This window comes from Pteropus vampyrus, unplaced genomic scaffold (assembly GCF_000151845.1).
Source record: "Pteropus vampyrus isolate Shadow unplaced genomic scaffold, Pvam_2.0 Scaffold43, whole genome shotgun sequence".
In the NCBI taxonomy this organism is placed as follows: domain Eukaryota; kingdom Metazoa; phylum Chordata; class Mammalia; order Chiroptera; family Pteropodidae; genus Pteropus; species Pteropus vampyrus.
In genome coordinates this window covers 7,113,378-7,130,108 of record NW_011888824.1, presented here as the reverse complement: position 1 = coordinate 7,130,108, position 16,731 = coordinate 7,113,378, and the positions used below count along the sequence as shown (strand labels likewise).

Below are 16,731 nucleotides of genomic sequence, written 5' to 3'. Positions count from 1 at the left end.
AATAATATCTACACACACTAGAAATGTGACTTTGGATGTAGAAAGTTCTACACAAAGAGAAATACAAGTGGAGGCCCTAAGGTACATGGACCTCGCTTGTTAAGACATCTGAAATAGCAAGTAGAATGAGGAGCACATGATTTTATGCACTACACTCAATTGTTCTCAACCTTCAAATTTATATAAATTTATTTTTATTCAAATTTGTCAAATAGAAAAGAACTAAATAGAATAAAAAACTTATTTAGTTTATAAATTTCATCTTGAGACTAAATTAATGCTACCTTTTAGAAAACAAAGTCTCAATTTACAATTCATTCATCTTTACTTCAATAAAATAATATTTTGTTATCTCACTGAAAAATTTAGTAAAAGATACATCTGCCTCAAATATTTAATTATTTTACATTGTATAAACACATTGAAATTTGAAAATAGATTCCAATTTTTATCTAAATGATTAGTCCCTTGAAAATACTAGATTGAAAATTCTAAAATATACTGATCTCATAAACCTATATTTAAAATATGAGGAAATTTAAATTTAGTAGTTAAGATTGAACTATCAATTAGAATCCATATCTTTCTAACATCAAACAATTGGTAGACAAAATTAGAACAATACAAGTTGATTCACATAATCCTCCAAAATACAAAACATTACATTGATATTCAAATTGATTTACTATTTTTTTTTTTGGTGTATTATTAAGACACTTTAGGTCTTTGATGGCTTAAAATATTGATCGAGGTGTATGCATTACCTTTTCTTCTTGAAGAAAAAAAGAAATCCTGAATTGAGTCTTCCAAAATCAAACTCAAAGTGTAACACTGGTCAAAAGTTGTAAACCAGAAATGTTGTGATAGCTTCCTATTGCTGTAGCAACAAATTACCAAAAGCTCAGCTTCTTAAAACAGCATTCATTTAATATCTCCTAGTTTCCACAGTTCAAAAGTCTTGGCACGATGTGACTCAACCACATTCTCTGTATAGGGTTGACAAGGCTAAAACCAAGACGTCAACAGGGCTGCATTTCCTACTGCAAGCTCTGACAAACAGTGGGCTTCCACACGTATTCAAAGCGTTAGCAAAATTTTTCTCATACTTTCCATGTGCCTTCCTCAATTTTCAAGCCATCAATGGGGGGAAATTTCTCCTCACACTTTTTTGTCACATTTCTATGCATTTAAAGTTTCATGAGATTATACGGAGCCCACCTGGATGATCCAGAATAATCTCTGTAATTTAGATTAATCTTAACTACTTCTGCAAACTTTTTTGGTATGTGATGTAACAGCCACTGGGATGACACCAAGGGATGAAAGTCATGGGGGACAAAACTCTGCCTACCACATATGAAAAAGCCCTTCATTTTCCTCTCAAATTTTGAGGTGCTCTATTATTTTAAGTATTCAGTTTTATTATTCTTTGGATATTAAATTTTAATTGTAAAGCCAAATTAACTTCTTACATAAAAGAAATACTAAATGCTTATAATCATCTAGCTGTTACCAAAAATGTAAATTTGAACAGAAAAAGAATTTACTTATGAAAATAATAAAGAGAAAAGTTACCTTTTGCCACTGTCTTTGTTTCTGTTTTTTCTTTTTTCTCCATTTTTTCCTTGTGAGTTACTTAAACAGAAAATTTTATATTAGTACATCCTATTAATAGATTCCAAGACAAAGCTTTCTCTTTATCTCAGGTTTATAGCCACAAAAATCATGAACTGTTTTGAAGATTGATGGCATTAATGAGCTTAATTCAAGAATAAAGATTTACCAATATAATAATAACTGAATAGAGTCCAATTTTAAAGACTTGACATTGAGACTTAGAAAGCATTTCGAATGCTAATCTCACCCTTCTTTTTAAAGTCATTATTCCAGATAGAATGATATGGGTTTTCAAAAAAGACAAACTGAGGGAAAACAATTTTATAAGAATTTGTTGAAAGATATATCATTTTATCTCTCTAGGATTAATAAAAAGAAACAATTAAATCATGACTAGAGCTTTGATTAAACACAATATTTCTTATCAAAGACACAATTGTGTAGTGGGTCTCACTATATGTGATTGTCTTATGTATTGACAAAATGCTTAGCCTCTCTGATCCCTACATACTAAATGCCCTACATGCCAGCGATATTTTGACAACCAGTTTATTTTTTGATAGTTTCCCAAATCAGCATATATTTTTCAACATTTATATGCTATTTCCTAAAGAAAAAGAATGAAAATAAAAAATTATAGAAAATTAAATAATATCAATTTAATTAAATATTTGGGTAAAGAAAAGAACCAAATTCTTAGACTAAAAAGTTGGAGTCTCAATTCTTTCCATTTCTCCAAGAATAGAATAATAATGTCTATAAGCTCTACTTATATTATAAAAAGAGAGAAATATCCTTAAAATAAGTGCTTAAAAACTGTTCTTTTAAAATGCAGTCTATGATATTTGCAAACCATACTTCCAATAAGGGGCTAATACCCAAAATATATAAAGAACTTATACAACTCAACAATAAAAAAAAACCAAACAATCCAATTAAAAAATGGACAGAGGAACTGAACAGATACTTTTCCCAAGAAGGCATACAAATAACCAACAGATATATGAAAAGATGCTCAACTTCACTAGATATAAGGGAAATGCAAATCAAAACCACAACAAGATACCACCTCATACCTGTTAGAATGTCTATTATCAACAAGACAAGAAAATAAGTGTTGAAGAGGATGTGGAGGAAAAGGAACCCTCAAATTGCTATTGGGAATGTAAATTGGTACAGTCACTATGGAATACAGTACGGAGGTTTCTCGAAAAATTAAGAATAGAACTACCATATGACCCAGTAATCCCTCTGCTGGGTATCTACCTAAAATATTTGAAAACATTTATTCTTAAAGATATATGTACCCCTGTGTTCATTGCAGTATTATTCGTGGTAGCCAAAATATGGAAACAATCCAAGTGTCCTTCGATGGATGATTGGATAAAGAAGATGTGATGCACAAACAAACAAACAAACTCACTGACACAGACAACAGTATGGTGGCTACCAGAGATAGAAGGAGGATGAGTGGAGGTTAAAGAGGGTAAAGGGGATCAAATATATGGTGATGGAAGGAAACTAGACTTTGGGTGGTGAGCACACAATGCAGTATACAGATGTTATATTATAGAAATGTACATTTGAAATTCATATAGTCTTGTTAAGCAATGTTATTCAATAAATTTAATAAAACATAAATCAAGTGAGATAATTCATGTAATATAGTAAAAAAATATATACAGTCTATAAATGGTTTCCCCTAAATCTTGCAGAGATGATGCAAGCCTCATAGACTCAAAATGAAAGGATGGAAAATGATATTTCAAGCAAATGGCATTCAGATAAAAGTAGAAGTAGTGGTACTAATATTGGACAAAATAGACTTCAAAATAAAAAAGGTAAAGAAAGATACTGAGGGACACTTCATAATGATAAAGAGAATCATGCACCAAGAAGACATAACACATATTAATATCTGTACCCTCAATTAGGGAGCCCCGATTAGTAAATGTAAAGCAAGTACTAAGAGAACTAAAGGGAGAATCAGACCAAAACACTATTACATTAGGGGACCTAAATACCCCACAGATCATCTAAACAGAAAATCAATAAGGACATAACATCCTTAAATGACACATTAGACCAACTCAACATAATTGACATTTTCAGAGCCTTCCATCCCAAAACAGCTGCTTATACATTCTTCTCTAGTGCACATAGAACATTCTCAAGAATTGAATACATACTGGGACATAGAAATAGCCTCAACAAATATAATAGGATTGAAATCATACCAATCATGTTCTCTGATCATAATGCCTTGAAACTAGAGATCAACTGCAGAAAGAAATCAGGAAGAACCACAAATACATGGAGATTAAACAACATGCTACTGAACAATAACTAGGTCAGAGCAGAAATAAAAAAAGAGATCAAGAAATACATAGAAACAAATTATAATGACAGTACAACATATCAAAATTTGGGACACGGCAAAAGCAGTCATAAAAGGAAAGTTCGAATCATTACAGATCTACCTCCAAAAACAAGAACAAGTTCAAATAAACAACCTAAAGCTTCATCTTAAAAAAACTAGAAAAGGAAGAACAAATAAGACCTAAAGTTAGCGGAAGGAAAGAAATCATCAAAATTAAAGCAGAACTAAATGAAATTGAAAACAACAACAACAACAACAAAATAGAAAAAAATAAATGTAACCAAGAGCTGGTTCTTTGAGAAGTTTAATAAAATTGACAAACCTCTGGCTAGACTCACTAAAGAAAAAAGAGAAAGGACACAAACAAAATCAGGGATGAAAGAGGGGAAATTACGGCTGACATCACAGAAATACAAAGGATCATGCAAGAATACTACAAAAAAGTATATAACAGCAAATTTGATAACCTAGAAGAAATTGACCAGTACTTAGAAAAATACGACCTTCCTAGACTGAATCAAGATCTGGCAAATCTAAATTGAATGATCAGCAGTATGGAAGTTGAAACAATCATCAAAAACCTACCAAAAAGTAAAAGTCCAGGACCAGATGGCTTCACCAGTGAATTCTACCAAACATTCAAAGAAGATTTAATACGTATTCTCCTCAAACTTTTCCAAAAAAATCAAAGAGAAGGCAATACTTCTCAACTCATTTTATGAGGCCAATATTACTCTGATACCAAAACCTGGTAAAGATAACACAAAAAAAAGAAAACTGCAGACCAATATCTCTCATGAACACAGATGCAAAAATTCTAAATAAGATGCTAATGAACCAAATACAGCAACATATTAAAAAATTATACACCATGATCACATGGGCTTCATCCTAGAGACACAGGGATGGTTCAACATGTGCAAATCGATTCTAGTGATACACTACATAAACAAATGTAAAAAATAAGAATAATATGATCATATCAGTAGACGCAGAAAAAGCCTTTGATAAGATACAGCACCAATTTATGATCAAAACACTTAACAAAATCAGTAGAGAAGGAAAGTACCTTAACATAATAAAGTCCATATATGACAAACCCTCGGCCAACATTATACTTAATGATGAAAAACAAAAAACCTTTCTTCTAAGATCAGGAACAAGGCAAGGCTGTCCAGTATCACCACTGCTATTCAGTATAACATTGAAGGACCTAGTGAGTGCGATTCGATAAGAAAAAGATATAAAAGTCACCCAAATAAGAAATGAAGAAGTAAAACTGTCATTTTTTGTGGATGACATGATTCTCTATATAAAAAACCCTAAAGACTCCATAAGAACACTATTAGAAACAATAAGCAAATACAGTAAAATCTCTGGATACAAAATCAACGCTCAAAAATCCATAGCGTTCCTATGAAGTGTCAGAAAAAGAAGTGGAAAAAATAATTTCTTTTGGAATTGGAACAAAAAGAATAAAATACCTAAGAATAAATCTAACGAAACATATGAAGGACCTACATAATGAAAACTACAAGACCCTATTAAAAGAAATCAAAAAAGATACAAACAAATGGAAAGCTATTCCATGTTCTTGGATTGGAAGAATCAGTATAGTTAAAATGACCATATTACCTAAAGCATTATACAGATTTAATGCAATTCCCATCAAAATGCCATTGGCATTTTTAAAAGAAATGGAACAAAAAATCATCAGATTTGTATGGAAGCACAAAAGATCCCAAATTGCTAAAGCCATCCTAAGAAAAAAGAACGAGGCTGGAGGCACCACTCTGCTCGACTTCAAATTATACTACAAAGCGATAGTAATCAAAACGGCATAGTATTGGCGGCAAAGCAGACACACAGACAAGTGGAACAGAATCAAAAGTCCAGAAGTAAACCCATATTCATATGGGCAAATAATTTTTGACAAAGCAACCTGAAACATACAGTGGAAAAAGGAAAGCCTCGTTAATAAATGGGGCTGGGAAAACTAGAAAGCCACCTGCAAAAGAATGAAATCAGACTGTTGTCTATTATCATACGCCAAAATTAACTCAAAATGGATTAAGGACCTGAATATAAGACCTGAAACAATAAAATGCATAGAAGAAAACATAAGAACTAAACTCAAAGACCTTGGATTCTATGAAATTGACCTCAAAGGCAAGGGAAGTAAAAGCAAAAATAAGTGAATAGGACTACATCAAACTAAAAAGCTTCTGCTCACCAAAAGAAATCATCAACAAGATAAAGAGAAAACCATCAGAATGGGAAAATATATTTGCAAGCAACGCCTCTAATAAGGGCCTAATAGCCAAAATATACGAAGAATTCATACAACTCAATAACAACAAAAAAAAACAAGTGATCCAATGAAAAAATGGGCAGAGGACCTGAACAGACACTTCTCCCTAGAGGACATACAAATGGCCAACAAATATATGAAAAGATGCTCAACATCGCTAGCTATTAGGGAAATGCGAATCAAAACCACAATGAGATATCACCTCACACCTGTTAGAATAGCTGTTATCAACAGGACAAATATTAACAAATGTGGAGAGAATGCAGAGAAAAAGGAACCCTCATACACTGCTGCTGGGACTGCGAATAGGTATAGCCACTATGGAAAACTGTATAGAGGTTTCTCAAAAAACTAAGAATTGATCTACCATATGATCCGCAATCCCTCTACTGGATATTTACCCCAAAGACTTGAAAATTCATATCTGAAAAGATATCTGCACACCAATATTCATAGCAACATTATTCACAGTGGCCAGGACATGGAAGCAACCGAAGTGTCCTACAATAGATGATTCGCTAAAGAAGCTTTGGTACATATAAACAACGGAATATCACTCAGCCATAAGAAGAGATGAAATACTGTCATTTGCGATAACATGGATGGTCTTCGAGATAATCATGCTAAGCAAAATAAGCCAGACAAAGTTGAAAATCACATGATATCACTTATATGTGGGATATAAACCTAAAAGCAACAAATGAACAGGACAAACAAACAGAGACTAGTGGTTACCAGAAGATAGTAGTTACCAGTGGTTACCAGAGGGAGGAGATAGATGGTTAAAGGGGATCAAATATAGGAGGTAGGGGGAGGGTGAAGTGGGTAAAGAGAATCAAATATATGGTAGCTGAGAGAAACTGGACTTTGGGTGGTTAACACACACCCAAAGAATATACAGATGTCAAATTATAATGTATACCTGAAAATTATATAATTGTATTAACCGATGCTACTTTGATAAACTTAATTTTTAAAAATAAATAAATAAATAAATAAATAAATAAATAAAAGGCAACACATTCTTAATTATTTTTTTAACAATTCTTTTTTTAGCCACTGTGAAGGTTGAAAAAAACTATAAGAAATATAAAATTATTTGTTAGTCAGAATTCTAACAATTCTGTATAACTCAATAGCAGATGGGAAATAGACACTTGTTTCTAGAATAAAGAAGATAGCTGTATTAAAATTCATGAATATTATCACTAAGTAAACATTAATAAAATAACAATTATTTAACTCAAATTTTCAATTGTGAGTATATAATAAAGAAAAATTGAAGCATATTTCTACTGACCCAATTTCTAAATACCATAATACATTCTAGCTAAGTAAAATGTTTCACAAAGCAAGATAACTGAGGAGGCTATGCATATTGTGAACACATAAATCAACTGAAATCTAACACATAATCCACTCCTAAACAAGAGCCAAAAATAAAATCAGAATTTTATTTCACATCACACATTAAAATGGATTTTTGATGAATTAAATTTAAATGTAAAATACAAAACTAATTTTTAAAACTTGAGGAAAATATTAGTAACTATTGATTTAATCTTTGCATAAAGATTTAAAAGCATAAATATCAAAAGAAAATATCAACGTATCTAGTCACATAAAAATTCAAGAATCTAAACACATACACAAATACACACACACGCACTTACACGTGTCTATTCACATGAACAGAAACTCTAACATTAACTCTGAAACTGAGAAAAATATTTTTAAAAGTGACAGATCAAGAATATATACCCAAATGACATGCACACATATCATCAGGAAAAATGGGTAATGAGCATTAACAGTTACACGAGAAATATACATGGCTAAAACTCGTACTTAAATCCTTCAATCTACAAATAAGAAGCACTTAAAAGATAAAGTGAAAGAAAATATCTGCATTAAATTCAATTTTTTTTTTAAGAGAATGAGGAAAATATCTATTTACCGATATGGAAAGATCTCTAGGACATATCATCAAATTATAAAAGCCAGAATATAGGACATGCTAAATTTTGTATAAAAAATTGGTAGAAACAACAATCTATACTATCATATAAATTCATAATGAAGCCCTGAAAGATACATATAAAACTCATAAAAGTAGTTTAGTGTGTGTACGCATAGGTAAGATAGATTGGGAACCTGGAAGTGGGCGCAAGGCAGGAGGAAGCTTTTCACAGTGCATCTTTATCTATTAAATAATAAGTTTGCGTTGCTCATTCTAAACAAGTAAAAATTAAATAACATTTTAAAATCCAGTTTAATAGGTAAAAGATGCAAGTTAAATAATGAAGTATGCTTTCTTACCTATCAAACTGGCAAATATTTTCTGAATAGCGTCCTCACTGATAGCTAAGGCAGTCAGTCTCAAAACTGCCAGGGGAAAAATTGACTCAACTTTTCAAAAAGTAAATTGGTAATAGAGTTGAAGAGTCTTAAGTATTTTATTTCCTTCAACCCAGAAATTACTCTTTTCAGATTAAATTCTAAGGAAATTATAATATAATTAAAAATATAAATTTAGGGTCATCTAAAATTTGATGTATAGGGGAGGTCAAATGGAGAGAGAGACCAATGTGTAAAAACAGCAATAAGAAAAACAGCATACCTTTCTTCTCAGGTTTTTCTTTTTCTTTTATTTTGTCTTTTTCTTTTTCTCTTTGTGTAACTAGAAAAAAAAATAGACAATACTTTTTATTTAAATAAGCAGAATGAAGGATGCGATGATTACATGTCAATCTTTGATGTCAAAAACTTATTTGCTGCCTTTGGAAATTTTTCTTTAACTGACATGAGATTTTACATAGTTAGAGGTTTAAACATTAAAATAATTGTAGATTTATTTATTTCTATTTTGATTTCATATCTAAGCACAAATTCGTACTAAAACCATTTCTAATTGCAAAGAATATTCAACTTTTCCAAATCTTTAACTTCAACTGAATTAAACGGAAAATTTTAAAAATGTATCATGCTAAATGCCAAAGTAGCCCATCTCAATACTGGAGAAGAGCCAAAAATATGAGACCAAAAATATAGAAGATAGTATTCTGAATATGAAGCAAAAAATAATCCATCTTAATAGTATGTTAATCTTCTACAGAAATAATCTACAATAAAAGTTTTTGAAAATATAGAAGACTGAGACTAGGATGATACCAACTCTTTTCAAAGAAAACAAAATTTAATTTAATATGAGCTGTGATCCAATAAAGTAATATAACAGTGCTCCAATTTAAGTCCTAATCTTATCCTACAATTTAGTCATAACTCTTATTAATGGCACCTCCAATTATCTAAGCTAGAAACACAATACTCATTTAGGATTTATCTTTTATTTTCCATTTTTTTAATCCATCAAGCTCTTTCAATCATATCTGTTTAATATTCCTCTTACTCATCTTCTTTTATCCAATACTACATTCCCTGCCTATCATTTATTTACACAAAGATATAGAAAGAGCACCTGCCAAGTGCTAAAGACCCTGCTAGAAAAGACAGACTCCATTCCTGTCAACATGATATCTGTGAGCTAGTAGACGATAGATGCTAAACAAATAATTACAAAGATAGTTAATTGCTGTTAATATAATTGCTGTGAAGAAAATATTCCCGGTAGCATGTCAATATATACAATGAGACCTAATCTAGACTGTGTGTTTGAGGAAGGCCCCTTGGTAGAAGTGACATTTAAGGATATGAAAGATGAGAAGAAATTAACCTAGTAAGTGAGTGGGAAGGTGAAAGGGGGAAAAAAATAATTTCAGAAGTTGAAGTAGGATGCCCATCTAGGGTAGTTTATTATTACACATATTATTATGATAATATTCTGACTATTCTCTTGAACCTATATATTTAGGTTTTTCTCTCAGAATAACCTTTATAATATGAATATCTGATATACCGTTGACCTTTTATAAATAGTATCTCCCTCTTTGCTTAGCACAGTGTCTGTCAAAGAGTAGGTGGTATATCAAATATAAAAATATTTTATTGTTCCAGTGATCTGACAATGGCTTGTCAACCCAATCTTACCTACTAGGAATTCCCCCTTGAACTTTACATTCTCCTTATATCAGAATGCTTGGAGCTCACAAGCACGCCATGTGCCCTGTTAAGGCCTTTGCATTTCTGCCCATCATATCTTCCATCTAGAATTTCTACACCCACAATTCTTCTTTTCCCTGCACTCTTTCTCCATCTTACCTCAAATGCCTTCACCTCTATAAAATGTTCTTTAATCTCTACATATTTCATATACCAACCGCATAATGCTCATAATTCTATTTCAGCAATTAAATAATAAAACTGCAATTGTTAATGTATCTGGCTACCTAGTAAGTGAAATCTTTAGATACTATACTGTATTATTTTATTTTTACATCTATGGCTCATTATATAGTGTCTGTCACGTACTGGACTCTTAATAGATACTTGTGAATAAGCAAAATTCTAAAACATTATGAGTTATATTTATCTTCCAGTGCAATTCTATTTATTGATGATGTGGTATAGATAGAATAAGCACAGTTTGCTTCCAATCATTAAAAATTTTTACGAGTTAAACTTTCTTAAATAGTTAAAACTCAGTGAGAAACAAACAAACAAAAATTACCATAGAAAATCTTTTTTGCTTTCTACAATCAATGATTCTTTTAGGTGTTTCTGAGGTACTAAATTCAATATAAATATCTGACAAAATAAGAAGACATCAGTATTCATACATGACCACAAGTAGCTTATTTTGGTTCCTTTGGATCACTATTAATTAAGCTAAAAACCAAAAAGAAAATCTTGGCAAAAAGAAAGCCTCTTTTAAAGTTTCTCCAGAGGAAACCCAGTTTGTGGGAGATAAGCTGTATTTTTGGAACTCCGAATGGCAAAACCCCCAAGAGAACACCTAATCTGTGTCTCTGCCTCAGTGAAGGACCAGACCTTGCCCACCTTGAACAGCTGGTTGTCCACTCTGCTAAAGGATTTTCTGGTTGATGAGTGCATGGGAGTAAATGGAAGAATTAATACAAAATTAGAAGAGCAAGGGGATTGAATTCAAACTCTAATTAGCATATTAATGCCTCTTTCCTGTTACCCTGGGGGAAAATCTGGTTCCTCACTCGAAATTTTGATTTACAGACACAGTTCTGTATGCTGGAATTTCATTATCCCCCTCAGAAATGGCACTGTAATCCTGTTTCATGAAGCAGCTGGACCCATGTGCTCTAGGGGAACTACTCAAAATGGCAGAGAGCCACTAAAGCTTCTTGGATGGAAACTTCAAACTTTGGCAAGACTGAGTTCAAATACCAAGTTTTTAAATTTCTTTCATCAAAACAATGTAACCATCAATAATTGTGTTAATAGTCACTCTAAAAAAAAATAATAATTGCTACGACAAACGCATTTTCTTATACATCTCTTGGCTTAGAACCCACGGCCAAAATTTTTCATATATATAAGAAAAAAGTACCTTTTATTGTCACCAGATATGTTTGGCAGGTTACATCTTAGCTAGGACAGTTTTAGCTCAGGATAAAATAGCTCGTTGCACCTGCTAGAGCTTAGTTTGTTTGTCATCCTTATTTACAAGAAATAAAAGTCCCTTCGGTATACTGATAATTAAAAACAAATGGAATCCAACAGTTGAATGGCCTTGATGTTTGGCATCTGAGTTGGCATGGCCCTGCTGTTCCTGCACTTGCCCAGACTCTGACCTTTCCCTGACCAGAACATTTAGCTCAACTCAACTTTGAGGCACGTCTCTCAAACTTCCTCATATGGTCCCTTTCCAGCACTCTGCAAGCTGTGCTCTGTGCTTTCACAGTGTTTGGCCCTGGCAACCTGCCAATCAGGCTCTGTGTCCTTTTCTGAAGTGTATCAGAACTCACAGTGCTCCTGACCTTCAGCTTCTTATCCACTAAAACTTTACCCAGGCCAAGCGGAAGGATTCAGGGCCAGGTTGCCAGAGCTCTTTGCTGATCTCTCTGCTCTTAGGACGAAAATCAAAAGTTTTGGTGCCAAAATTTTTAAAGTACTAATTTGTATAGGCTACTATATGTTTCAATTGATGGTTAGCAAGTAAATTTAATTAACCAAAATTCTGCAACTCCTACTTACTTCAGAACTACTATACAGAACTCCTACTTACTTCAGAACTACTATACAGAACTCCTACTTACTTCAGAACTACTACCCAGAACTACTAATCTTGAGGGCCCAAACCAAAAGAAATCAGATGAAAAAGCAAGAGACCATTATGCCTTTATACTATAAAAGACTTTGAGGAGAATGATTAGTTATAATAGATTTTGTTGATTTTTCTTTTAATTAATTTATCTACTCGGTTTTCTGGTGCTTTTGTGGGATGTATTAGTACTAAAGTGGTCTATAAATTTTAAGTAGGTCAATAGTTGAGAGCTTCATAAAATTCCTGTATATCCATGTTTTGAATTCATCATTATTTTTTTACGAACGAGCAAGATACACATTCATTTTTAACTCCTTAAAATTTCTCTGCTTTTGCCACCACTAAAGAAAAATGTCTAATGTACCTTTGGTTAGTGTGTATATCTCTGCATATGTTTCACTTTCTTCGTAACTAATTTGTATAATTTCCATTCTGTGCTAAGGAAAAATGATCTACACACTTTTACATGACAAATGATGAATTCAATAGAAAAGCATTCTCGAGTACAGAAACATCTCAAGGATTATATTATTCATTCTTCCTACAGTAAGAATTTATCATTTTTAATTTAAAATAAGCATACAACTTTAGAGCTGGTTGGAAGCTAGGAGGTCAATTAGCCTGAACTTCTTTGTCAAAGGGTAAGAAAATAGGCTCATAAGAGTCCATGGCAGAGTAAAATAAGAATGCAGTTATTAGATTGCTAACCTAGTACTCTTCTCCCCAAACTAGACCACCTTGTACAACCCAGGATTATAAACTTGTTTTATGAACCAAGTGTGTTAATTGGATTCTCTATGCATGTTATCTACAATCTAGCCTACAATAGCATACACGCCTCTTTTTCATAATAAAATTATATTTACTTACATATTATTAAAGTGAAGATAGGCAAATTATCCAAAGTTACAAAGCTCATATGATGCATATGTTTTAAATCGCAAAACATATCTTTTAATTTCAAAATGAGTTTTACTTTCAAATCTGCTTTAATTGTATGAGTAATTTCCCCTTCTTCTGGGGCTACATAGCCACAGTCAGAACTGTAATCACTTCCTCATAAGTGAATTACTACTGTGGAGGCACAGCTTTGTGCAGAGCCTTCAGTTCTCATTTTCCAGGTTTATCCTTCACTACTGCCAGAGAGGAAAAGGAAATATATTTTGTATTTTAAATAGTCAATTAAGTAGAGCTGAAAGAAGACAAAAGTAAAAGTTTATACAATACAAGCTGAATAAATTAATTTGCGGGCTTTGAAAGCACTTTTATAAAGGGCACCAAGATATTTAGATATATTTAATGTCCTGTCCTTTTTGGCTTTTGAGCCTCATCTTCAGCAAAATCTCTTGCCAGCCTTTGATTCCCGCCCTCTAATTGTTTCCCAGAAACAATCCTAAACCGGTCGATCCGTTTTATCTTTATAAATTACTCATTTTAAAAATGTTCCTTTGACTTTGTGCATGTGATAACTGTTTTGGATGAAATTGTGTCACCTCGAAAAGATGTACCCCTAGTACCTCAGACTGTGACCTCAGTTGGAAACAAGGTCTTTATAGACATAATTAAGTTAAAATGAAGTCCCTAGGGTGAGACCTAATTCAACATTATTGGTGTCCTTATGAAAAGGAGAAATTTAGACTCTGAGACAGATATGCAAAGAGGAAAGAGACAGAGACACAAAGCACTTGAAGATGAAGGCAGAGATTGGAGTGATTTATCTAAAAGCCAAAGATTGCCAGCAAACCCCCAGAAAGCTGGGAGAAGCATGGAAGAGATTCTCCCTCCCAGTCATCTGGAGAAATCAACCCAGCTGAAATCTTGACTTCAGAGACAGTATACAGGCTACTATATCCTTCAATTGATGGTTTGCAACTAAATTTAATTAACCTCTCTAACTGTGGGACAATGCATTTCTGTTATTTTAAGCCACCTAAGTTTTGATACTTCATTACAGCCACCATAGGAAACGAAATCCTAGGAAACACACAAATCTCAAGCCATTCATTCCTCTAAGGCCTTACCAGAAAACTACAGTCAAACACACTCTGCAACCGAGATAGCCAATTATCTTCTCAAACTCCATCTCGTCTCCAGGACATCCCTTTGTGGAGTGCTTCCATACAATGGTATACTGTGTATTTGCTTTTTTAGATTTCTCATTGGACTGGGTCTTATCCTTCATTGAATTTTTACTGGCTGGCCTACTCTGCTGTTGACTACATGCCATCCATCAACACGCACTTCTGCCATGTGAACTTCTTCCCCATTCCTGAGGTCTGTTCTTCACCTGAACACCTGACAACCCAGGTGCATATAGCAGAAGTCTATTGTTCTGGATGCCTAAAAGGCCCCCACCTAAAGACATCCATGTGGACATCGTTTTAAAATATTGGTTGAAGGAAAGTTCTATACGATATGCCTGAATCCTAGGACATGAGTTTAATTGACAGTGATTCTAACCTTGGCTACTCACTTGAATCATTAGAAAAGCTTAACTCAAACTCTGCCCTCACCTCTCAAATGTTAATGGCCACAGAACGCAGTCTGCATGTGGATATATTTTTTAAAAACTATCCAGATGATTCTCAGGACCGTTCAGGGGTGAATACCACCCGTTGGCAACAATGACGCCTAGTTTTTTAGCTTGAATAACTTGGATAGGTGGAAATATCAATTATTAGGAAAAATAATACAAAGGGCTGAAGACATTTTGTGCCATAAAAGTTAATGTGGGCTACAAATATATTGAGTGAAAGAAATTAGTTATCTGTGTTAAGTCAGATGACAGTTACGAAGAAGAGTCCAGAGACTTTTTATATTCTACTTCTTCAGTCTTTTCAAATATCGCAATTAACCAACCACCAGGGCAGGGCTCCCAAATTATTCAATATCTTAAATGCAATGTGAAGAGATTATCTAATTAAAAAAAAATACTTGAGATAGCCAGGACATTCTGAAGTTTTTGATTTAAGGTGTATGAACATCGTGTATAAATTTCTAAATAAACATTAACTAACATGTCAGCACTTATACTTAAAATCAAAATAAGTACTCATTGCTAGGTTAATGATTAAAGGGCTTTCGCTGCAGCTCTGTGAAACCATCCCCTTTTTTCTCTAATGAAAAACATCAAACAAAATAAGTAGATAGACAAAAAAGGAACAAAAGTTACCTTTGCCTTATGAATTAAAATCACTTAGATAATGTGGATGACTACAAAAAATTAATTTTTTATGAAAAAAGATAAGAATTGAAACATTAATTCTTTGACACTTTAAAAATGATTAGCGTTTTATATGAAATTATTTTGGAAATGTATGTTCTCTGGGATTCTCATTCTTCTGTTTCCTGTTTTCCATTTGATGATTAAATCATCTAGGTATGAGACTTTGGGCTTTTCCAATGACTTCACACTCCTAAAACCTTTTAGAATACCATATGAAGGAAGAAAAAAATAGACACAATAGGATGTGATTTCGCTTCTATAATCATCAAAATTTTTATCTCCCCCTAAAATACACCAGCTTCAGCATAATGAATATTTTTAAACTCAGATATATGCTGGTTTGTCTATAACCATTGCAAGTTGGTATTACTTTGGATATATTGTATCTTTTCTTTTAAGAATTCAAAATGCTTTGATAACAATTTAAATTGCTAATTATCCATTATAACCATAACTGATATGAAATGTGGCATATATATATATAAAAGATATATTTAAGTACATACATGAACAGTTATAAAACCACATTTACTTTCAATGAACTGCTTGGGAATAAAAAGTAGGCATTATTCTACTTGGATGAGGAAACTAAGAGGTAAAACAAAATCTTTTCATAATCACACAGAAAAAATGTGGAAAAAAAGAAACTATCTGAAGCCCATTTCAGTGTGGAATAGCTAAAACTCCATTTTCTCTTTCTTAAAAAATATTCACTTTCCCAAAATATATTTGGTCTATTCAGAAAATATATTCAGGTACTAATCTTTAGCCCAGCTTTTGAGAAATTTATTTTAAAGCTTAGCCAAATTCAGTGTTTTAATTATGCAAGACTCACTAGTTTAATAAACCCAATCTACAGCCCACTGCTCAAAGTCTTTAACAGCAGGATTCTAATAGAGCCAGGTCCAAAATGGAAATGGTACCATCTGCAGCACTACATTCACTCCAGCAGCACTCCTATTAAATTAATAGTACAGTGTGCAAGATAAAATAGCAGAGAC

The 16,731-nt window shown here is 32.7% G+C and overlaps 1 protein-coding gene across 4 annotated transcripts in view; it reads right to left on the bottom strand.

Moving 5' to 3' along the window:
* The window catches only part of TRDN (triadin), a 241,034-nt gene that overhangs the window by 134,184 nt on the left and 90,119 nt on the right, over positions 1–16,731 (bottom strand). For 2 of the 4 annotated variants that reach the window (XM_011358757.1, XM_011358761.1), the window contains exons 6-7: positions 8,929–8,988; positions 1,576–1,635 (exon numbers count right to left, since the gene is read on the bottom strand). In XM_011358757.1, coding sequence (XP_011357059.1) covers positions 1,576–1,635; positions 8,929–8,988 — 120 coding nt within the window. The remainder of the gene's footprint in view (positions 1–1,575; positions 1,636–8,928; positions 8,989–16,731) is intronic. The other 2 variants (XM_011358759.1, XM_011358760.1) reach the window with 1 other exon arrangement.